This window comes from Phaseolus vulgaris, chromosome 11 (assembly GCF_000499845.2).
Source record: "Phaseolus vulgaris cultivar G19833 chromosome 11, P. vulgaris v2.0, whole genome shotgun sequence".
NCBI classification, from domain to species: domain Eukaryota; kingdom Viridiplantae; phylum Streptophyta; class Magnoliopsida; order Fabales; family Fabaceae; genus Phaseolus; species Phaseolus vulgaris.
The window spans coordinates 28,568,406-28,593,970 of NC_023749.2; the positions used below are offsets into that span (position 1 = coordinate 28,568,406).

The 25,565-nt window shown below is 35.3% G+C and overlaps 2 protein-coding genes across 2 annotated transcripts; both read left to right on the forward strand.

Annotated features, from left to right (window-relative positions):
- Window positions 1-5,758: 5,758 nt before the first annotated feature.
- On the forward strand, window positions 5,759-6,394 carry LOC137838632 (uncharacterized). The gene has a single exon (XM_068647873.1). The coding sequence runs from the start codon at window positions 5,759-5,761 to the stop codon at window positions 6,392-6,394; it is 636 nt and encodes a 211-aa protein (XP_068503974.1).
- An 11,638-nt stretch (window positions 6,395-18,032) lies between these two features.
- LOC137838643 (uncharacterized) lies at window positions 18,033-18,401 on the forward strand. Its single transcript, XM_068647882.1, has one exon. It carries the CDS (start codon window positions 18,033-18,035, stop codon window positions 18,399-18,401), a length of 369 nt encoding a protein of 122 aa, XP_068503983.1.
- The last annotated feature ends 7,164 nt before the right edge of the window (window positions 18,402-25,565 follow it).

Genomic DNA, 25,565 nt, shown 5'->3' on the forward strand with positions numbered 1-25,565 from the left:
TATGAATTCAATATCAAGGGAGGATCATCTCCTTCATAATCTCAAACTTAATATTGAACCTAAACATTTCTATATAGTGTTCTTTTTTTGAAAATAAATATATAATAAAATATAAACTTAACAATCATTCCCCTATAATAAATTTAAGCATAATATATTAATAACTTATAATGAATATAATAACAATATAGTGAAAAATATAAACAAATTATAACACTTATAAACATAAACATAGTAATTGATGTGTCAGCCTAACTGATATGTCAAGCTGCATAGTAATGCCTAACATGAAAACCTTTTATAAAAAAAAACATAAACATAGTAAAACATGTTTTCATTCTATGATTTTTTTAATTATAACTCTCATTAATTGTAACACCCTAGAAAATACATCTAACTATTTTAAAACACGTTCTACATTTTTTTTATACAAACTTAAAGTTTTTCAAAATATTTCTATTACAAGATTATGACTTATAGAAATACAAATATTTACAAATACATAGCTCAAAATAAAACTCTGAAACCTTTAAGGCTCTCCTGCACCTATATGGTCATCTCCTCGTGTACATAGTACAATCATTGCGGTTCAAACACAACAAGAAAAACAAGGGTAAGCTTGTGAAAATAAAAAAATTATAATATACGCAATTAAATTAAAAGAGAAAGTCAAATTGCATGGTCAAAATCTCAATTATTCAATCTTCTTCAAATTCCAACATAAAACAATCATATAGATCTCACATGGATCTACACATCTTGAATATTCAACAAACAACGTCTTTTGGAAGACCCGTATTAAGAAAGTCCTACCAGAGACTAACACCTGATTCGAAGATTACTAGCAAATCTAACAGAAAGGATCAGGGTAAGTTCAATACAACCCAAGTCGTGCATCTCATATGTCACGGTGTTCATGAACCTCCCCATCAGCTTCTCACCACCTGATATCTTAGTCTATGTGACTTAGATCATCAGTGAAACTCGAAGATCTCTATTACCACATAGGAATCAATACTTAATACACAACAAACATCATTCCATACATTATCCCAAATGTATGAATTCAATTCCACACCATTTCATCATACAATATCATTCCAAACACGATCCACAACATTTAAAAGCTTAATTAACATAAAAAAAAACAACACATAAATATTAAACCAGCAAAATCTAATATTTTTATAAATTTTAAATAATATATAAACAAACAAAACAATATATAAACACACAATATATCCCTACAAGAGAAATTGAATATTGGGACCACGTCCCTTCCACATTAAGATCTTCTATCCTGGGATGCTATTAAAAATTAACTTTCGCTTTCCTTACCTTAATTGATTGCTTTCCAAGCAACCTCTAGAATTTTATTCCCCACAGTCTGGATAAGCTTCAAGATTTATGGGCCTAATGCAAGTTATCCAAACAGAACAAAAATTCAGTATATAGTAGAATAAGTTGAGAGGATTAAACTTCTCAACTGACCCTACCAAGATTGATAACTAAATCCTAAGGAAATGTTCCGTAACAACTCAACTACAGCGTGGTATGATCAAATTCTAAAATAGATGAGGATTGGAGTGAGAAATTAAGAGAGAAGATAGAAGGGAGAGATGGAGAAAGAAATAAGGAGAAAAAGAAGATTGTGGTGCAGTGAGGGATCCCAAGTAGAATCTACAGAGAAGGATCCCACAATACTTTCACCATGGGAATATTTATTTCGTGAAGTTGTTTCACTTGTGAATCTAAAATTCTTATTGACTTCCCTTGAAATGACAAATTTTCTTTCACTTGGATGGAATCAGACTTTAGAATGTGGCTGGGATCAAGTACAAATTTTCATAGCTGGGATACATGAAAAATATTGTGAATGTTAGCTAAAGGAGGAGGAAAAGCAATTTCATAAGCCACAGGGCCTATTCTCCTGAGAATTTGATAAGGTCTTATGAACTTAGGAGTCAATTTCTTGGATTTAAGTGCTCTTCCAACACCAGTGAACAATGTAACTCTTAAAAAGAAATGATCACCTGCAGAGAATTCTAAAGGTCTTCTTTTTTTTGCTTAGAGATGTTTTCAAACTTTCTTGAATCTTTTTGACTTTCTCATTGGTTTGTTGTATTAATTTTGGTCTAATTAACACACTCTCACCATCCTGAAACCAACACAGAGGTGTCCTTCACTTTCTTCCATACAATGCCTCAAAAGGAGCCATTCTTATGCTAGCTTGGTAACTGTTATTGTAAGTGAACTCTACCAAAGGTAGAATTTCATCCCAACTGCCCATTTGATCTGACACACAAGTCCTAAGCAAATCCTCTAAGGACTGGATAGTTCTCTCTGATTGTCCATCAGTCGTAGGATGGTATGCTGAACTAAGTCTGAATTTAGTCCCCAAAGCTTCTTGAAGTGTTTGCCAGAATTTGGAGGTGAATCTAGGATCTCTATCTGAAACTATGTTGTAGGGTACACCATGCAATCTAACTATTTCATCTATGTAAATCTGGGTCAACTTTCACATAGAGATTCTCAAATATATAGGTAAGAAGTGTGTCGTCTTTCTCAACCTGTCCACTATGACCCAAACAGAGTCATGCTTCCTCAAAGCACGTGGTAAGTGGGTAACAAAATCCATTGAGATGTTATCCCACTTCCACAATGGAATGTCTAACTGAATTAGCATGCAGGTTGAAACTAGGGTTTACCTTTGTGTTGTTACCCTTGTCTAGGATTCCTTGGAGAATTTCCTTGCGCCTGCATACACTATACACACCACGTGCATGGATCCTTCCTGACTCAGGCTTCCCACATATCTCATGTCTTAACTGTTAACTTATCATAACTCTAGGGCCCATCTTATGTGGCCCACTACATCGTTGATGTTCAATCTTTGATTTCTGACAAGTCAAGCAAGCAACTACAAAGTTAGCTACATCATTCTTCATGCCATGCCACCAATAAGTCTTCTTGAGATCTTGATACATCTTGGTCATTTTTTGATGTAAACTGAGTTTGCTTTTATGACCTTCAGATAACACTGTTTGCTTTATTTCATTATCCTGGTATGCATATTCTATTCTTAAATCTCAAAATACCATCCACTCCTAAAGAGAAGTCTTTAGCTTTGTCAGTATTTAACAAGCCCATGAAGTTCTTCAATTTTGAATCTTCCAACTGCTTCTCCTTCACCTTCTCCAGAAATTCATTAGTTATAACAAGTGTATTACAACTAATGCAATTTGAAGACATGGAAACCTCCAAATTCATACTCCTGAATTCTTCAATCAATGCTAGCTCTCTAATCATAAGCGAAAACATTTGTATCTTTTTACGACTCAACGCATCTGCAAAAACATTTGCCTTCCCAGGATGGTATATTAGCTGGAAATCATAGTCCTTTAAAAAATTGATCCACCTCATCTGCATCATATTAAGCTCCTTCCGATCAAACAAATACTTCAAGCTTTTGTAATCACTGAACACATTAAAGCTAACTCCATAAATAAAATGTCTCCATATTTTTAAAGCAAAGACAACTTCTGCCAATTCTAGATCATGAGTTGGATAATTTCTTTCATGCACCTTTAACTGACGAGAAGCATAGGCAACAATTTTCTTATTCTGCATTAGAACACAACCCAATCCCTGATAGGAAGCATCACAAAAAACTTCAAAAGATTGATTGGTACCAGGGATTGTCAATACATGAGCATTAGTCAACCTTCTTTTCAACTCTTCAAAGCTTCTTTCACATTGTTCAGTCCATGCAAAAGGATGATCCTTTCTAGTCAATTGGGTCAAAGGAGCCACTATTTTTGAAAAGCCTTATATAAATATCCTGTTAACCCGACAAAGCTTCTAATTTCTGTAATTAGTTTAGGACGTTCCCACTGAAGTACAACCTCCACTTTAGAAGGATCTACTGATATTCCCTGTGCAGAGATGACATGTCCTAAAAATGATATTTCTGACATCCATAAGTCATATTTTGAAAGTTTAGCATATAGTTGTTTTTCTCTCAAAATGTTCAGGACAGTTCTAAGATGTTTTGCATGTTCTTCCCTTGTACGAGAATAGATCAAGATATCATCTATGAACACTACCACAAACTTATCAAGAAAAAGTTTGAATATCCGATTCATATAATCCATGAAGATACTTAGAGCATTGGTCAAACCAAATGGCATAACCAGAAACTCATAGTGACCATACCTTGATCTAAAAGTAGTCTTCTGAACATCTTCCGCTTCCACTAAAATTTGATGATAACCTGAGCGCAGATCTATTTTAGAAAAGACAACTGCCCCATGCAACTGATCCATCAGATCGTCAATTCTAGGAAGAGGATATTTTTTTTTATTGTTAACTTGTTTAATTGTCTATAACCTATGCATAGACGTGATGAACCATCCTTCTTCTTCACTAATAGCATTGGAGCTCCCCATGGAGAAACACTAGGTCGAATGAATTGTTTCTCCAAGAAGTCTTCTAGTTGTTTCTTCAATTCAGCTAACTCTGCTGGTGCCATTCGGTATGGAGAAATTGACACTGGGCCTGCTCCAGGAATTAAGTCTAATGCAAACTCTATCTCTCTTTTAGGTGGAAGTCCAGGAGTCTCATCAGGAAATACATCCATAAAATCTTGAACTACAAACATCTCTTTTTGTACTTTATCTGTAAATATAGAACAAACAAAGAGCATACAAAATTTTGCACCTTCTTATATCTCTCTTTCAAACTGTTGAGCTGAGATAACCTGCATTCCTTCTAATCCAGGGAAAATTAACTTCTTCCGACCACAATCTATTAGGATATGATTAGTAGACAACCAATCCATTCCCAATATAACCTCCAAACAACAAATATCAAGAAACCAAGATTTGCAAGAATTATGAAACATGTCAGTCATTAGACGATCCTAAAAAGCTAATTTATTTTATTTAAGCAGAAAATGAAACTCAAAAAAAGCAAACAAAAACAAGTGACAAAAATAAATCCTAAACTATAATTCTTCTCCCTCACACTTAAATCAAACATTGTCATCAATGTAAAAACAGTTAATAGATGTGTACGATAAAAGTAAGAGAAGGAATACTCCCTCTTCAAACTTGAAGGTAATTGGCGCCCTTGCTGAGGAATCCAATTTGATTTGGGTTAACAGTTCTTTTTTCTTTATCTGCAATTTATTTATTTATTTATTTTTACTTTTTTATTTTTTTTTATTTTCCAATTTTAATTTAATTTTTTTTTGCATATTTAAATTTTATTTTCTTCTTATTAGTTTTTATTCATTTAGTATAAGCTAAAAAAAGAAACGAAAAAAAAACTAAAAAGAATCTAATATTCATGATTTTTTCTCCTTCTTGTTTACTTTTATAAAAAAAACAATAAAAAAATGAAAAAATAAAAAAATATAATAGTTAAGAGTTTTCTTCTTGTTTTTATTTTATTCATTTATATCTTTTATCTTTATCTTATTTTGTTTTTCCTTTATTTTATATTTTTTATATTTTTTGTTATTTTTTTATTTTGTTTTGTCATTCTTTATTTATTTATGCTTTTGTTTTAATTTTTATAATTATTATTTTTATTTTTTATATTTTATTTATTTCTTTATCAAGCCTTGGAGAAGGCGGCTTTGGCGATTGTGTTTTCAGCAAGGAGGTTGCGCCATTACTTCTAGAGTTTTACAGTGTTGGTAATGATTAATTTACCTATCCAGAAGGTTTTGTAGAAGCCAGATGTAGCTGGAAGAATGGTAAAATGGGTGGTGGAGTTATCGGAATTTGATATTAAGTATGAGCCCCGAGGACCAATCAAGGGGCAAATCTTCGCTGATTTTGTGGTCAAGCTCTCTTTTGAAGCAGCGCAGAGTGAGGGGAATGATTTTCGTTGGGTGCTCTCAGTGGATGGATCGTCTAACCAACAAGGTAGCGGTGCTGGAGTTATTTTGGAGGGGCCCGACAGTGTGTTGATAGAACAATCCCTGAGGTTTGCCTTCAAAGCTAGCAATAATCAAGCAGAGTATGAGGCATTGATCGTCGAAATTTTGTTGGCAAAAGAAATGGGAGCAAAGGTGTCGGTGGCCAAGAGTGACTCGTTGTTGGTCATTGGGCAGGTAACTGGCGAGTTTCAGGCCAAGGATCCGCAAATGGCGGCTTACCTGGAGTATATAAAAGAGTTAAAGGGGTCCTTCGCCTTGTTTGAAGTGGTACACGTGCCAAGGGAGCAGAATGTTCGAGCTGACTTGCTAGCCAAGCTCGTCAGTTCGGGCAAGGGGGGCAGGCAGAGGACCGTCATAAGAAACTTTGAAGATACCTCGGGCGTTTGTGGCAGATCATCAGGTTCTTCAAGTAAGCAAGTTGACGAAGGGAATGGCAAGGAGTCATAGATCCTTGACTCAGGAGACTTTGAAAAGGCCGAGAATTAGAGCACATCCAGTGGGAGAAGTAAAGATGATGCAGGTTTGTACTATCCATGAGCCAGATACATGGATAACGCCATACCGGCGCTACATGGCGGATGGCGTGCTCCCACTGAACCCGACAGAAGCTAGAAAAATAAAGAAGAATTCCAGCAAGTTTACCCTCATTGATGGCGAGTTATACAGGTTTGGGTTTACGCATCCTCTTCTAGTATGTGTACACGGAGAGAAGTGCATGAGAATTATGGCTGAGCTCCATGAGGGGATTTGTGGGAGTCACATCGGGGGTCGAGCTTTGGCAACGAGAACTCTCCGTGCAGGTTATTATTGGCCCACAATGAGGGAAGATTGCAAAAGATATGCCCAGTGTTGCAAACAATGCCAGCAGCACGCTGATTGGCACAAGGCGCCTCTAGAAGAACTGAGGTCAATTTGCAGCCCCTGGCCGTTTCACACATGGGGAATTGATATTCTGGGACCCTTTCCATTGGTGATTAGGCAAATGAAGTACTTGGTTGTGGCAATCGAGTACTTTACGAAGTGGATTGAAGCAGAGCAGGTGGCCCAGATCACCGCGCACAAGATTCAGAGTTTCATGTGGAAGAATATTGTGTGTCGATTTGGTGTGCCTAAACGTTTGGTGTCGGATAATGGAACTCAATTTGCAAGTTTCCGGTTAAAGAAGCTGTGCGAGGATGTTGGAATAAAGCAGGTGTTTGCTTTTGTGGAGCACCCACAAACGAATGGGCAAGTTGAGTCTGCCAATCGGGTTTTGCTGAGAGGCTTGAAGAGGAGGCTAGAGAAGGCTAAGGGGTCTTGGGCTGAGGAAGTTCCCCGTATAGTATGGGCATATCATACCACCGAGCAGTCAGGAACCCATGAAACCCCGTTTAGTTTGGTATATGGGTGTGATGCAATGATTCCAGTTGAAATCCAGGAAAGTTCGCCGAGATTTCAGAATTTTGTGGCTGAAGATTCGAATGAAGAGAGGAGAATGAATTTGGACTTGCTGGACGAAATCAGGGAGGAGGCTCGGGTGAAAGCTGAAGCGGTGAAGAGAAAAGTGGAACGCAGGCATAACTCTAGGATAAAGCCAAGGCAGTTCAGAGATGGCGATCTGGTGATGAGGAAGGCCCACCAGTATGAGATGGAGAACAAATTGTCGCCCAAGTGGACAGGACCGTTCAGAATAACCGAAGTGCTCGGAAACGGCACCTACCGCTTGGAGACGTTGGAGGGAGGGGCGATTCCTCGTACTTGGAATGCCACCCATCTCAAGTTTTATTACAGTTAAAATATGGTAAATAGTGATTAAATTGAACAGTTTTAAACAGTTGGTATTCAGTTGAAACAGTTTTCAAGGGGGCACTCTTTTTTCCCTAAGGAAGGTTTTTAATGAGGCCACCCAATAAAGAAGGTTTCAAAGTTTATTAAAGTTTCCAAGATTATTAAGTTTGCATGTTTATCATTCTAAAGTTTTCAGAAAAATACCTTATCGCTCTTGTGTGATTTAAGGCAACAGTTTAAAGATTATCGCATGCATTCAGTTTAAAGTTTTTAAGTCCTCATCGCTCTCGTGCGATCGGAGGCATTAGTATAAAGTTTAAAAGTCCTCAACGCCCTTGTGCGTTTTGAGATGATAGAGAGAAGATTGAAAGGTCCTTCTCGCCTTGAGCGGGTGCAGGCAAGAATAGATTGCAAGACCTCTTTGTTGTAAGCCAGTTGAGGCAAGTTTGAAAGTCCTCAGTGCATCCAGGAGGGATGAGGTATCACCCCTGGGCAAGTTGAGGCACTAGAGAAAGTCCTTCTCACCCTCGAGTGAGTTCAGGCAAGTTGAAACTGAAAAGTCAGGGGTGTTAATGATCTTAAATGTGGAGGAGGAAGGTTGATGGAAAACGCCTCCTCTCTTTAAGTGAAACATCAATATTGGCCTAGTAAAACCTGTTAAAGCTTCCGCGTTTGCGGGCGTTCTGAAGATAGATAAAATCCTTCTCGTCTTGAACGAGCTCATGTGCGGTGTGAAGGGTGGAAAAGGTTAAAGGGTGGCTGAGGTAGGTTCACAGTGAACACCTCACTATCCGGATCATTGTTTTAAAACTCAGGGAGGTAGGGAGGGATCCGAAAGGCAGCTTTACCCCCAGATGAGGGAACAATGATCAAGTTATTTCAGGTTAAAGGCTCAGGGAAGGTAGAGGGGGATCCGTAAAAGGCACCTCCCTTTCCTAGATGAGTGGATGGTAGTAAAGATTGGAAGCTCAGAGAGGTAGAGAGAGATCCGCAAGGCAGCTCTCCTCCCAGATGAGTAAAGATAACCACTCAAAGTTATGAGGTAGCTCCATAGAGGACGCCTTTCCAGTTAAAAGAAAAATGACATTGCCGAAAGCCTGTGGCTTTAAGATTGAGATGGCAAGAGGATTACACAGCGAGAACTAGATCAGCGGAGTTTTGGGCGATGACATAGAAATACACATTTCACTTGGCAGATCGGGCAACGGTATCTAAAATACTAGATTGACTTGCACCTCCTGCCCAACAAGTGATTTTACGTTAAATGTTATTGCTATAAGTTAACAGTTTATTCAGGATAATTTGATTTTTAGAAAATTAAGTGTCAGTTTGTGCTGAGTTAATTTGGTTAAGCAAATTTAGCCAGTTACATCAGATAATTGCACAACAGACAAAGGTAAAGATATACAAAGCTAAGATAGATTGAATTGCCATAAACAGGTGATGTCGCATATACAAAAGTAGTTTATACAAGATGAGAGTTATTACAGATAAATCAAAAAGTTCAATGTAAGAGTTTCCAAGATAATAAGGTTGAAGTGGCGGATGAAAGCAGTTAAATCGAAGGCGTGATCTTGCCATCCACCACTTCATTGTACACAGAGAATTTAGAGAGGTCGAGATCGGGAAATTCACAAGCAAACTGCTCCAGAGCGGCCCCAAAGCCTGAGGTTAGAACATGCGCGGCATTGAGTTGAAGTTCGTCGATCTTCTTCTTGAGCTCACTATTCTCTTCATGCACTTGGGCAAGCTCCATGGTAGTTTTGCTCAGTTCTTCAGATTTTTTATCCCGTTCTGTTTTGATTTGTCCTAGAAGGCCTTCTCTCTCAGCTGATCTTTCCTTTAGTGTAGCCATCTCGGCCTTGTCGGTTTCGTGGGCCTTTTCCAACTCAAATGTTTTGACCTTCAAAGAAACAATCCTATTCTCTAACTCAACAGCTTCTTGAAGCTTGGCATCCAGCCTTTGGCGCAGATCAGCATTATCTTCGCGCAAACTTCGAAGCTCAGCATTGAGGGCATTTTCTACTCGCGAGAACTCTAGCCCTTGCATCGTTGTGTCACATCTAAGCTTGTCGGCTTGAGCTCTCGCGGTGTTTGCCTCTTCTTGATGAAGGCAGTTGTCGATTTCAAACTTGTTCAAGGAGTCCTTCAGGGCTTCACCAACAATTTGGGGAAGGCGTTTCTCCAAATTTTCAACAGCTATGTCACTGAAGTGTGCAGTGAAGGACTTCAGAGCTTCCTGGAGAGGAGCTGGAAGCGTTCGAGCTGGATGAGGAGTTGTTGGTTGATTCTCACCACCACCACCTTCATCAGGTTGGATGGTAAGAGCAGCTTCAGGGTGTGGTGGTGAGGAGGGTTGCTCAGCTGCAGGTTGAGGGGATGTTTGGGTATCAGCAAGTTGCTCTTGGGAATTCCCAGCAGTGGAGGCATTTGAAGGAAGAGCGTCGTCAGCAGATTCAAATGGTGTGGAAGCGCTTAGGGGGTTTTCTGCGTAGTCGGGGGTGACGCCTTCATTCGCAGATGATTCAACAGCAGTTGCTCTTTTCCTTTTAAAGGCCGATTCTTCTTGAGGGCTCTCATCCTCTTCCTCATCAGAGACCACCCTAGCAGCTTTCCTTTTGGTCTTCTTTAATGGCGGCTCTCTTTGTTCAAGGGCAGGGGGAACTAGGCCAACTGTTGGAGATTTGCCACGTGCTGCAGCAGTTTCTGCAACGGAGTTGGGAATGGTTTGGGAGCCCGCCTCCAAGTTGTGTAGTTCGGCAATGGAGTGCAGTCTAGCCATCTGTTCTTTTACCAACATCGTATCTGCATAAGAGGAACAAGATTTACAAACTAGCACAGAGAATTTTGAGAGTTAATAGTGTGCAGAAAAGCAAGTAACGTGAACAAACGCATGAGTTAGCTAGTGAAGACTGAGTGCAAACCAGAATAACACAAACAAAGGCGATAAAAGATAGTATGATTTGGGACACAGGGAAAAGGGAATTTGGAGATGAGGGGAAAACAAACCAATATGGAAGTCCAACTGATCTTCATGGAATTCAAAGGTAATTATGGAGGAGGTGGGCAGAGTGATGTTGGAAGAAGCGACTCCTTTCCAGAAATTGCACAAGTCTTTATCGAGGTCCCCCATCTTCTTTGGACTCCTTGCCCTTCTAAAGTTGTCTTTAGATTCTTTCTTTCCCTTATTCACCCAATACAAGGGAAATCCGTCGAGGAGGGTGGGGTCTTGATCGTTATGGCAAACATGAACGAATTTTCCTTTCCAGTCTTTGTAAGACTGCTGGAAGATGGAGAGGATGGACCTCCCAGCAATCCCACTGAGGCTAACCCATTGTCGATCACCTGGGTTTTTAGCCTCGAACAGGAACAGGAAGACATCAACGGAAGCTGGATGCCCCAAATGTGCGCACATGATTTGATAGGCCCTAACGAACGCCCAGCTGTTGGGGTGTAGTTGGGCAGGGGCTATGTCCAGTTCAGTTAGAAACTGATGAGAATCAAATAAAGGAGGCTTTTATTAATGGAGGAAGAGGACATCCACCCTCACATTTGAAGTTCTTCCTTCTAGTCTTCTCAAAATTAAAAGAAGACATAAAATAAAGAAGAGGCCCAAGCCCAAAGCCCAAGCCCAAGCCCAAGAAGGCCAAAGCCCAAAGAGCCCAAGTCCATCCCATGAGGGGCAAGGCCAAACTTTGAAATACTCTTGTATAGTTTTAGGAGGTGTGGTTATTAAATAAAGGACTGTGAAAATGTAAAATAAAGTCACATTACCCATGTGACTTAGGAGAGTGGTGTAGGTGTAGTTTTTGGGAGGTGTCAGAGTAGAAAAAGGTCACACCTCCCATGTGACTTGTTTTTGGTGGGAATTTCAAATGAGTTTATTTGAAATTTCCCACCTATTTTTCAGCACCTTAGGCTATAAATAGAGGTGCTTCCTTTGTAAAATTCAGATTGGAATTAATCTAAGAAAACTCTACTCAAATTTTGAGTGATCATTGGAGAGCTTTTGAGCCTTCTTCTCTAGTCTTATCTTGATGGATCCATGGAGTCCTCAAGTGGCGGCAGCAACTCTTATCTAGGAGCATTCCACACTTCTAGTGGCGAGATCATCCAACATCCTTCCATCTTCATGAGCAATTCTTCTCTCCTTCCTTTCTCCTCTTTCTATTGTTTTTGTTAGTTTGTGTTCTTGAGTTTTGGTTTGATGTTCTTGCTGTTTTTATGAGTTTTTGGTTCGACAGTTTTATAATTCTGTCCATTCATCTTGTTCCTTTGTTTTTCTTGCTAATTTGTTCGGTTCAATTTGACTATAATTGGTTCATCCAAATGAGTTTGGGATTTGGTACTAGTTTTTGGTGAGTTCTTATCTTAGAACAATGATCCAACTCTAAGAAAAGTGCCTCTATAATGTCCAACTCAAGGTGATTCCTAAGAAGGTCAAGAACCTTTCTCTATGTGGCTAGTGGAATCGCATCAGAAGCTCTCTTTCAAAGCGGGTGAGGGGAAGGCGAAGTCTGACCTTCTTGAAGACGGTAGTATAGATGAAGAAAAATGGTTCACCGTTGTTCCCTTGGCCATCGGTGCATACGGGTTCTCTAGGAAAACAAGGGTGAACGGTGACTTTGTCGTCATGTTCTTTGCTAAACGAAAGGTGGGCCTTATCAGCTCTCTTGAGACGAAGAACGGCGGGTTCTGTGTTAATGGAGGAAGTTTCACTCAGCAAAGTTGAGGTGGCCCAAGGATATAGTTTTCTGTAGTCATAAAGGGGTTTCACAGGTTCTTCAGTTTGTGGTGGAGTTGGTTGTGGTTGGTTGGGTTGAGAAGGTGCGGGTCTCTCAGCTTGGTTTGAAGGGATATTGGGATCCCTCGGTGGATTGTGAGAGGAGGAAGGGTTTTGTGAAGGATTGACTCTGCGAGTCTTTGGTGGAAGGTTTCGGAAAGACAAAGGTAGGTTTGGGATGTTTCTTGTACGAGCCATTGGAAGAGCTGCAAAGAAGGTAAAAAGGGAAGAGATGAAGGTTTATAAACAGAATGATTTGATTGAAAGGAAGAAAACAACATGAACAAGGGGGGCTCGCAAAGAGAAAACGTAATAGAGAAAACCTAAATACAGAAAAATAGAGCAACCCACAACGTATGCTTCAGAACAGTTAATGGATGATGCAAACCGATTAAAATACAGCAAATGTCAGTGGGAGGAAGAAAAACGTTACCTTTTGATGATCGGAAGTGCTTTGAGAAAGACGATGATTGAGGGAGATGAAGGGTCCGCAAGAGTATTTCGAACGCTATGAGTAAAGAATAGAGTAATGAAACAGTGAAGTGGCGGAGGGTTTTAAGAGTTTTGAACGATGCAGGAAGCGCAAACGAAAACAAATAATGGCTGTTCCACGTGTGGGTTGATTGAAGGGGGTTGGGGAAATGTTGAATCAGTAAATAGTACAAGTGTTAGCACGCAGAGCCACGTAGATCGCCGAGAATTCGACTTCTTAGTCTTTTCGCTGGACAAGTCACAGCTTAAGACTGGGGGGCTTGTGTACCGGTCAGGTCATCGGGTGTGATGGCGTGGATAGTAAGTCTATGTGGAGCATACTTGGAGGGACACGTGGTCGAGAGAAAGACGAGTAGTCAAGAAGTTAACATAGTCGCCATTCGTTGAAGCGGCGTTCTTTAGTGTACATAGTCGGTTGTCGCCAGAGTTTCGTATCATCGCCGTGTTTGAGAATAGAAGATCAAGTGGTCAGGAATCGGCGTAAGAAGCACATCGCCGGATGTTTCAGTAAACTTAGTTAAAGTTGTTAGGAGGTTCAGGCGTGTAAACATCAGCACGGAACATAGAGGTTAAGATACAAGGTGATCATGTCCTAGCATGAGAAGTGAGTTAGAGGAAGCAGCTTGCTCATCGGTGATAGGGTTTCCCAGAATGGACATTCATTGATAGCAAGGTTTCCTTAGCTAGAACATGCATGGCGTGTCAATGAAGAAGGTGGCACTTGCGACAGGCGATACCACAGAGGTGGTGTACTCTGTTGCATCCTGGTACTTGCTTTGTCAGGTGTGCATTCCAGAGTGTGTTACGTGCTAGGTTACTCCTTGTATGGGTAACTTAGTCGCGTAACGAGATACATAGAAATGACGCTTGAGTTACTTTAGCCCCAGATGATGACACGTGTAAAGTTGGATACGAGCCACGTGTCCAAAGGTGTAACTGTCTGGAGAGAGAAAATGCCTAGGTATAAAAGCTGAACTTAACAGAATTTCAAGGGGGGGGAATTCATTACGATTCATTTTCTTAGAGAGGGCACTTGAGCACGGTTCCACAGAATCCAGTTTCTCTGAGTTTTTGGTGTTCCTGCTGTTGACTTGACAGTCGGAGTGCACCGGCCGCAGTGGCGCTATTCTGTAATTTTAGGTTCTCAAAGAGGAAATCTGGAACGAAGACTTGAAATGCACATGGCGTTGAAGTTGGTGAGTGTAGGTCGTGACGAGGCAACATTCTTGCATTTAGTCAACCGGCTGGATCAGTACAAGTTGTCCATACCATCAGATTAATGAACAACTTCTAATAAAATATTTTTACGAGGGTCTGATGGCTAGTGATAGACAGATGATAGATGCGGCCAGTGGAGGAGCGCTAGTTGACAAGACGTCAGCCGCTGCAAAACAATTGATTGAGATCATGGCTTCTAACAATCAACAATTCCACACACGTAGCAACTTTGCAACACCTGTTCGTGGAGTTCATGAGATGACAACCAATTATGCAGTTGATCATGCTCAGATGAAGGCACAATTACATGATCTCATATCCATGATGAAGCAGCTAACTATGCCTCAGATGGTTGCAAGGGTATGTGGAATTTGCATCGCTAACCATGCCACTGATGCTTGCCCCACTCTTCAAGAAGTTGAAGGAGGAAACAATGTTGAATGTCCTCAAGCTTATGTTGCAAACATCTTTAATGGTGGTAGACAGTCTAACCCACCTCAACAACTATTCAACCATTATTTGTCCACTAATAAGTATAATCCGGGTTGGAGGAATCATCTGAATCTTAGATGGGGTAACTCACAGCAACAACAACCATCCCCACCACCAGTTGTTGTATCAGAAAAACGTGGATGTTCACTGGAGGATGTAATAAAGCACATGGCTGAAGTTAATACGCAATTCCAACAGAGAACAACTGAAATAGTACAAAGAGCAGATGAAAGAATGCAAAGAACAGAGGTAAGCATTCATAACTTGGAAAATCAGTTTGGTCAGTTAGCCACTCATATGAATGAGATGAATTCCAAAGGGACTGATAAGCTTCCCTCCTAGACGACCATCAATCCAAATAATGTCAGTGCCATCACTCTGAGAAGTGGTACTCAGTTTCAAGCACCTGTGCGAAAATCCACCAAAGTAGACGATCAACTGAAATCGTCTAACACCTCCAACATTACTACTCCTCCAGCGAATGATGATCAAAGAAGGGTCAACACAAAGAATAATGACATGGATGCTCCTCCTAGACTATCTCATGAAGATGATGTACAAGGAGAAACTGTTAGTCTTGACAAACCAACTATTCCTCTTCCTTTTCCAAAAAGAGTTGTTCAGACAAGCAGAAAAATGGAAGAGGCTGACAAGGAGATTCTCGAGACATTCAGAAAGGTCGAGGTGAACATTCCTCTGTTAGATGCTATTAGACAGATTCCTAGATATGCCAAATTTTTGAAGGATCTATGTACACATAAAAGGCGTCTTAAAGGGAACAAAAAGGTAAACATGGGAAGGAATGTTTCTGCTCTCATTGAAAAGCCGGTGGCAGCAATACCTTTATCTGTGTTTACTTCTTTGTCTCTTGGTCCTCTCAAACCCACAGGCGTAGTTATTCAACTCGCTAATAGGAGCACAGTTCAACCTGCAGGACTTATTGAAGATGTCCTTATTCAAGTAAATAAACTTGTTTTTCCTGCAGATTTCTACATTTTGGACATGGGTGGAGAGGATTCACATTCTGGTGCAACAACCATAATCTTGGGCAGACCTTTCTTGAAGAAAGCCCGCACCAAGATTGATGTTCACGCAGGCACACTGACTATGGAGATTGGAGACAATCTAGTCCAATTCAATATCCTAGATGCTATGAACCACCTAGTTGAAGATCACTTTGTGTATTATCTTGACATTTTGGATGATAATGTGTTGGATTTTTTAGAGGATTGTGATCTTTCTTATTTAATTGATTGGACAGACTCTGAGATAGATGAGTTTATATCATCTTATGGTCTAAACTGTTCTAACCTTTGTGATGCCGGTTTTGCAACTAAAGCAAATGTTGTTGATACACACTTGACAACATTAGATGATTCTAACCCTGATAAATTAAAGGTTACTGAAGTTTCTCTCAGTAATAGACCATTACCGTCCATCATCCAACCGCCTTCACTTGAACTGAAGCCACTTCCAAATCATCTTAAGTATGCCTATTTGAAAAAAAAAGGAGCAACTTCCAGTGATTATCTCCACTGCTCTATCTGATGAACAAGAGCAAAAACTGTTACAGGTGATTAGAGAGCACAAGAAACCCATTGGCTGGACGGTGGCAAATATTCCAAGTATCAGCCCTGTTATTTGTATGCATAAAATTCTACTACAAGAAGGGACAAAATCTGTGAGACAGCCTCAACGTCGACTTAATCCCCAGATTCTTGATGTGGTGAAGAAAGTGATCAACAAGCTGCTACAAGTTGGTATCATATACCTATCTCTGACAGCACTTGGGTGAGTCCAATTCAACTTGTTCCTAAGAAATCTGGGATAACAGTGATAAAGAATGAGCGTAATGAACTTATTCCCACTAGAGTGCAGAACAACTGGAGAGTCTGTATTGATTATAGACGCGTGAATCAAGCCACACGGAAGGACCACTTTCCCCTTCCTTTCATCGATCAAATGCTTGAGCGCTTAGCTGGTAAGACACACTACTGTTTCTTGGATGGTTTTTCTGGCTATTTCCATATTTGGATTGCACCAGAAGATCAACACAAGACTACCTTTACCTGCCCCTTTGGAACCTTTGCTTATAGAAGGATGCCCTTTGGTTTGTGCAATGCCCCTGGAACCTTCTAGCGTTGTATTATGATCATATTTTCTGACTTGATTGAACATGGCATTGAACTTTTTATGGATGATTTCAGCATTTATGGTTCTTCTTTTAATGATTGTTTGACTAACCTTAGTAAGGTACTTGATAGGTGCATAGAAAATAATCTTGTTTTAAGCTATGAAAAATGTCATTTTATGGTGTCACAAGGCATAGTCCTAGGCCATATAATTTCTTAAAAATTTATTCAGGTAGACCCTGCTAGATTGAATCTTATTTTACAGTTACCTTACCCCTCTTCTGTTAGACAGGTTAGATCTTTTCTTAGACTATCTAGCACATTTGAACTCATACCTTGCTATGTTGACATAGTGAACTACCTTGCTACTTCAATTTTTCCACCATTGGCAACCAAGGCACATTGAGACAAACTCAAGAGTGAGTCCAAGTACTATGTTTGGGATGATCCTTACTTATGGCGTTTTTGTAGTGATCAAATCATACGTAGATGTATTCCTGACCTTGAGATCCCATATGTGCTGAATTTTTGTCATGCCTCACCCTTTGGAGGACACTTAGCTACACAATGTACTGCAAGAAAAGTATTGGACTGTGGTTTCTTTTGGCCAACAATGTTTAGAGATGCATGGATTGTCTCATCCACGTGTGAGAGATGTCAAAGAGCAAGCGCTGCTATCTCTAAAAGACAACAGATGCCCCAACAACCCATGCTCTTTTGTGAAGTCTTTGATGTATGGGGTATTGATTTCATGGGTCCCTTTCCTGTCTCTTTTGGATTCACTTATATCTTACTTGCTGTGGACTATGTCTCCAAATGGGTGGAGGCAATAGCCACAAGAACTAATGATTCTCATGTTGTTGCAACTTTTATTCGCTCTAACCTCTTTTGCAAATTTGGGATTCCTAAAGCTATCATCAGCGACCAAGGCACACATTTTTTTAACAGGTTACTAGATGGTCTACTTAGGAAATATGGGGTGATCCATAGAGCATCCACACCATATCATCCACAAACAAATGACCAAGCTGAGGTCTCCAACAGAGAAATAAAGCGCATTCTGGAGAAGATGGTTAACCCAACAAGGAAGGATAGGAGTAAACGTCTTAACGATGCCATTTGAGCCCATTGTACAACCTATAAACCACCTATTGGGATGTCTCCCTTTAGGGTCGTCTTTGGAAAAGCTTGTCATCTACCTATGGAGATCGAGCACAAAGCTTATTGGGCAATAAAGGCATGCAGCATGAATTATGACAAGGCAAGAGAGCAGCGAAAACTCCAGTTGCAAGAGCTGGATGAGATCCGTTTGGAGGCATCTGAGAACTCAAAATTTTACAAGGAGAGGACCAAGCGTCTCCATGACCACTTCATCACTGGCAAGGAGTTTGTTGCAGACCAACGTGTGTTAATGTTCAACTCCAGATTAAAGCTTGTGCCTGGAAAGTTGCGCTCAAGATGGATTGGTCCATTTTTTATCACCCATGTCCATCCTCATGGTGCTGTAGAATTGCAGAGTCTAACGTCTACAAAGACATTTAAGGTGAATGGACATCGTCTAAAGCTCTAACATGAGATTCCTCAAGAAGACACGGTGGAAGAAATTACCTTGCAAGCCCCCAATTACCTTCAAGCTTGAAGAGGAAGTATTCCTTCTCTTACTTCTGTCGTACACATTTATTAATTGCTTTTACATTAAGGACAATGTTTGATTTAAGTGTGGGGGAGGAGAATTATAGTTTAGGATTTATTTTTGTCTCTTGCTTTTGTTTTCTTTGTTTGAGTTTAATTTTCTGCTTAAATAAAATAAATTAGCTTTTTCGGATCGTCTAATGACTGGCATGTTTCAAAATTCTTGCAAATCTTGATTTCTTGATATTTGTTGTTTTAGTCGTTTTGCTATCAAATTAATATGCATCAAGCGTAGACTTGTCCAATGCTAGAAAGATAATAGTATAACAGTGGTCAGATGACCCCAAGTCGTCTCCCAAAGAATCCAATAGTGAGTCCATTGAACAAATCTTCATAGCTAATTAGATATCAATTTAGAAACTATTTAACAATAATATAAACTAATTTTTTCAAGTCTCTGGTCTCTAATTTATTAACTATAACAACTAATTATTTTTTGGTATCTAAAATTAATTTGTATTAGTAGTGATGTTTCACAAAAACTAGTTAGAAATTGAAACTTGAAAGTAATTAACTTATAAATTTTACGTTTTGAGATGTTTATAGTTTTGGTTTTTAAAAATATATATTTTAAATCTTTAAATTTTTATTAGTAGATGGATTACTTTAATTGCAATTTTCTTAGTTTCAGTGCTTTTATTTTATATTATATTATTAATCTTATACTATTTCATAACATATTTTTAATCAAAATTTTAAAAATAATATTAATAATACTATATCAATTAGTGTATTGGAGTAATAAATTAAATATTATAATAAAGTCAAAATAAGTACGTATAAATGGAGGGGAATAAGTTAAATAAATAATAACTCGCTCTAGTTGAAAAAAAACGGAAGATTTAATAAATATTTAAAAAATAATAATAGAATAAATATAAAAAATTAGAATTTAATATTTTAAAAATCTACTTCAAATAAAAATTGATTTGCAAACAGATTCTATTCAAGTTAAACAAGCTTCTTAAATAATATAAGTTAGAAACTATCTAAATAACCTGGTAAAAATATTATATCTAAATTTAGTTTTAAAAAATTAATGAAAAAGTTATGTAAACTTTAATTTTTTAATTAAACTTTAAAACTTCCACGTTAATACTCTAGAAATGAACTTATCCCATATATTTATATATAAATCTTTGTTAATAACAACACTCTAAAAAGTATAAATGATAATATTTAAGTTTTTTCATGTAAAAATTGATATTTAATTATATATTAATCTATTATAAAAATTATATATTAAAATTATTGTATTTTTTAAACTTCTATTATATTCACGTCAAATACTAGAGAACAGTAAATATCATTTTCTCTAAAAAATAATATATGTAGAGGAAAAGTCACGTCAGCTTATATTATTTCTGAATTCAAATTCATTTATTATCCTGTTATAGTATTTCTTTTATTTTTCCATTACGGTAAGGTTTTCCAATATTAAAAAATATTATTTTTTATTTATATAAGATGTGATTTATTTTTTAATTTTATAATATATGTTTAATATTTTAATAAAAATTTAGAATTTTTTTATTTATTTAATTTGTTGTTGTGTTTATATTAATATATTTTTGTGTATAATTATTATGTTTATGAGTTATAATTTATTTAATTATAATGCTTTATGAATTTTTTTTATTGTTAATTATGTTATATTTTTTCTTGTAATATATTTTATTTTTCATTATTACAGGGTTTTTAATGTTAAAAAAATAATATATTTATTTATTTAATGATTTATTTTTGAATTTTATAATACATTTTAATATTTTAAGAAATTACATGAAGTCTTTTTTTTATTTAATTTGTTGAATAGATATTTCTTTTAATTATAATTTTTAAATTATACCGATTTATATTTAATTATTTTTAATTATAATTTTTAAATTTATGAATATGTGAAAGTTATTTATTTTTAAACAAAAAGAAACTCATTTGATTATTAATTTTTTTAATAGGTAAGAGTAAATTTGTAAAGTAAGATTTTACACCTTTAAAATAATTCAAAATTCCCTCACAAACATCACAGTACTCAGAAACTCCAATAAACTTCTTTTTCTCATGAATTCACTCTAACATATCTCAATCCAAACATTTCACACTTCCGTCTCACATCCTCATAAATTCACTCCCTCAAATCCCCACAAATTCTCGCTTCAATCCAAGCACACCCTTAGCACATAATATTTTTTTCTATATGAATTCAATATCAAGGGAGGATAATCTCAATTTTAATACTGAACCTAAAAATTCCTATATAATGTTCTTTTATGGGACTTGCTACTTGTGGAGGTATTTTTCGTGGGAGTATGGGAGAATTTATTGGTGCTTTTTCAGCGTTTCTTGAAGTTCAAACTGCTTTGGTTGCTGAGTTTTATGGAGTTATACATGCTATGGAGGAAGCTCAAAAAATGGGACTTACTAATGTCTGGCTTGAATGTGATTCTGCCTTGGTTTGTTCTGCGTTTATTGCTAGGACTAATGTTCCGTGGATGCTTCAGAATCGATGGAATACTTGTCTTAATTTTTGTGGGACAATCAGGTTTAGGGTAACTCATATTTTTCGTGAAGGGAATGCGTGTGCTGATAAGTTAGCTAATTTAGGATTTATTCATAGATAATCATTTCATTGGTATAATAGACTCCCAGCTAGTCTGTTCTTAGAATTCTTTATGAATAGGTATAATCTACCTATGTATCGTTTGTGTTAACATATGGGTTTTGGTCTAGTCCCCCCATATTCTTGTATTTTCTTTCTTTTTTCTTTTTTTAATAATATTTTTTTTCATGTGATGGCAGATGATTGTTGTTACTTGAGGTGTCAGCTTAGCTGAGATGTCAAGTTGCATAGTGATGCCTAACACGAAAACTTTATAAAAAAAAAATATAATGTTCTTTTATGAAAATAAATATATAATAAATTACAAACTTACCAATCATTCCCCTATAATAATATTAAGCATAATATATTAATAAAATATAATAAATATAATAACAATATAGTGAAAAGATAAACAAATTATAACACGTATAAACATAAGCATAGTAATTGAGGTGTCAGTCTAGCTGAAATGTCAAGTTGCATAGTGATGTCTAAAGTAAAAACTTTTTAGAAAAAAAAAAGATAAACATAATAAGACATGTTTTTATTCTATAATTTTTTTAATTATAACTTTTATTAATCTCCATTTCATTGTACTATTGTTTTCTTTTTTATTTAAAAAGTTTCAAACTTTGAGAATCTATAATATTAAAAATTAGTATAATAAGTGTTACTTATAATATTAGTAATAAGTGTTTTTTTTTATCAGCAATTAGTAATAAGTGTTATTGGGTAGTGTTAAAGACATGCTTGTAAAACATTTCTCTCTTCACTATTTTTCTACAACCAACTAATTAAAAATAAATAAAACTTACAAATATTGTTAAGGTGATATTAAATTGATAATTTATATTCCTATTTTTCACTTGATATACACAAAACCCATAATAAAAACATTTATAAAACTTTCTTTTTTATAAAAAACTTTCATGTTAGGTATAGCTATGCAACTTGACATCTCAGCTAGACTGACACCTCAAACAACCACAATCATCTATCATCATATGAAAAAAAATATCATTAAAAAAGAAAAAATACAAAATTAAAGAATGACTAATCCAAAATTTCATATGTTAAAAAAAACCTTACATAGATAGATTATATGTATTTCCTATTAAATATTAAAATGAATTTTTTTCTTTGTACAGTAATAATTAACTTTTAAAGGATATATTGAATTTTACAAAATCAATGAAAGTCCTGCTAATTTTTATTTTCTTATTAATATTTAAATATCACACATTAATAGTTCATATATAAACTTATTTTATATAATGACGCGTAACTCTTCATTAATGACCATATCTTAAAAAGATATTGAATCTTTAACATATACACTGAATTTTACAAAATTAATAATTAATAAAAGTAATATAAATTTTTATTTTTCAATGAATATTTAAAAGCTACACATTAATAATCTTTGAATCAACATGAAATTTATAAATTAATTTTTAAATTGATATATAATTAATTACTAATGTTTTAACTACAAACTTTAGGATTTAAATTAATCGCTAGCTATCAATTTAGAGAGTAGTTTATAGATAATAAAAATTACTTTATATACCAATAAATTATTTTAGTCTCTAAAATAATATCTAATTTAAACAAATAACTAATTATTATTTTTCTCAAAAGTCAATTTCTATTTAATGATTTTTCTAATGTAAATTAAAGAAAATCATGTAAATTTATTTTTTAATTAATATTTAAAACTTACACATTAATACTCATAAATATTCAATTATATTATAGTATTATGAAAATAAAGTTTAAAGTTGAGTATTAGAATATGTTGAATTTGAATTCACATATAAAGGCAAATGTATATTGATAAATCATATAAAGCATATTGAAGGAAAAGCAGGACAAATTGTAAGAATGGCTGGTTATTCAGTAATGTGGATGATTTTGTTCAAAGTTCTCCTTGCAACAACAATTGTTCTTGTCATTTCATCTGGTACGTATAAATTATTATATTATATTTTAGAACATATATTTGTAAAACATGTGTGCCTTTGAGTTTTGGTTTTGGTGAATTGTTCCTAATTTTAGTTTTGAAAATCCATAATGTAGGTGTGAGGAGTCAAGATCCACCGAAGTGTCCTGGAACATGTTCTCAATTTCCTGACTGTGATGCTCAGTGTAGGTTCATAGGTTATGGTGCAGGAAAATGCACAGGCAAATTGTGTTGTTGCTCCTTTGATCTTCAACAGTTCTCTTAGTTCAGATCTTACTAGATCTGCTTGCAACCAAACAATCTATTCCTTCAATAATATTGCAACATCATGTTTATAAAACCTTGTTTACAACTAAACTCTCTCTCTCTCACTATATATATATATATAATATTACATACACTCTTATTTTATCTAATAATAAATTAATAATGAAATTACATTACTTAAGAATTATAATTCACCGTAAAATTTTAATTTCTTTTATTAAACAAATCAGATTTTGTATTCATACTAAAAAAACATCCGTTAATTTATTATGATGTCTGTTCAAGCAATATGTTGAATTCTTTCTTTGGTTGCTATTGTTGTTGTTATTGTTAAAAATAGAGAAAAAAAAGATAGTTTTGTTAGATCCAACATTATTTAATTTATTACTGTTGTACGATGTTCCAATATTGTTGATAAAATTTTATATGATTATTTTTACTTTCTATGTAAAATATATCCGTCAAACTTCATGATACCAATTATTGGATAATTTGTTATTAGGTAAAAAAGATTTATAATTGATAAGGTAACTTTTTACTTAAGAGTATAAAATGACTTGACTAATATAGTTTATACCGTAAAATATTTCATGCAAAAAGAACCAATATTGTTTATAATTTGTTTTTTAAATGTTGTCCTATAAAATTTCAATATCAATTTTATCATTTATATAGACCACACATTGATCAATTTTCAATCACAATCATTGGATTGCATTTTAATCTCACTGAACATAAATTTATCGTCTTTCGGAAGACACATTAAGTATGTATCATCAAACAAAACTCATACATCATCCCAGATCTATGACATAAATTTCTTACATTTTTCATCATTCATATATAGTACATATATAATACATATCATGTAATTTAGATTCTAACTACCAATTATTTAGATTATAAATTTGGTAGAAAAACCTTCATGGCTAATTAGATACCAATTAAGAAACTATTTAACAATAATAGAAACTAATTTAAAAACTATTTTCTTTTAAGTCTCTAGTCTCTAATTTATTAACTATAGCAACTATTTATTTTTTTGTCTCTAAAATTAGTTTTTATTAGTAGTGATGTTTCACAAAAACTAGTTAGAGATTGAAACCTGAAAATAATTAGCTTATAAATTTTACGTTTTTATAGTTTTGGTTTTTAAAAATATATATTTTAAATCTTTAAATTTTTATTAGTAGATGAATTATTTAAATTGCAATTTTTTTAGTTTCAATTACTGCTTTTATTTTATATTATATTATTAATCTTATACAATTTAATAACATATTTTTAATCAAAATTTTAAAAATAGTATTAAAAATACTATATCAATTAGTGTATTGGAGTAATAAATTAAATATTATAATAAAGTCAAAATAAGTACGTATAAATGGAGGGGTTTAAGTTAAATAAATAATAACTCGCTCTAGTTGAAAAAAACCCGGAAGATTTAATAAATATTTAAAAAATAATAATAGAATAAATATAAAAATTAGAAGTTAATATTTTAAAAAGCAACTTCAAATAAAAATTGATTTGCAAACAGGTTTAAACAAGCTACTTAAATAATATAAGTTAGAAACTATCTCAATAACCTCGTAAAAATATTATATCCAAATTGAGTTTTACAAAAATTAATGAAAAGGTCATCTAAACTTTATTTTTTCAATTAACATTTAAACTTCCATGTTAATACTCTAGAAATGAACTTATTCTATATATTTATACATAAATCTTTGTTAATAACAACACTCTAAAAAGTATAAATATAATATTTAAGTTTTTTCATGTAAAAATTGACATTCAATTATATATATTAATTTATTATAAAAATTATATATTAAAATTATTTTATTCATTAAACTTCTATTAGATTCACGTCAAACTCTCAACCAGTTGGATACCTTTCTTATCATAAAGTCATTGACATTAACATTAAAATGCCATAGATCTATTACACTTATCAGACTACCTTCATTAAGTTGTCTCACAGTAATACTACATAATGATAATAGAAAGAATTTACTTGTGTTACAAAAAAAAAAAAATCATGAGACCTACCATACACAATTTTGTTCCTGCCGGTTAACACGCTCCGCCGATTGATTCTAACGGCAGCCTTTGGCCCTTCTATCTCCGCTTGAGAATGGTGTTTCCTGATCAAGAAATCTCTCACCTACAAAGACAAAGGGGCGCCTTGACGGTCTTTTTTACAC

Excerpts from the sequence above, each read along its gene's own strand:
- LOC137838632 (XM_068647873.1), top strand. The coding sequence starts at position 5,759 with ATGGTAAAATGGGTGGTGGAGTTATCGGAATTTGATATTAAGTATGAG.
- LOC137838643 (XM_068647882.1), top strand. The coding sequence starts at position 18,033 with ATGGAGATCGAGCACAAAGCTTATTGGGCAATAAAGGCATGCAGCATG.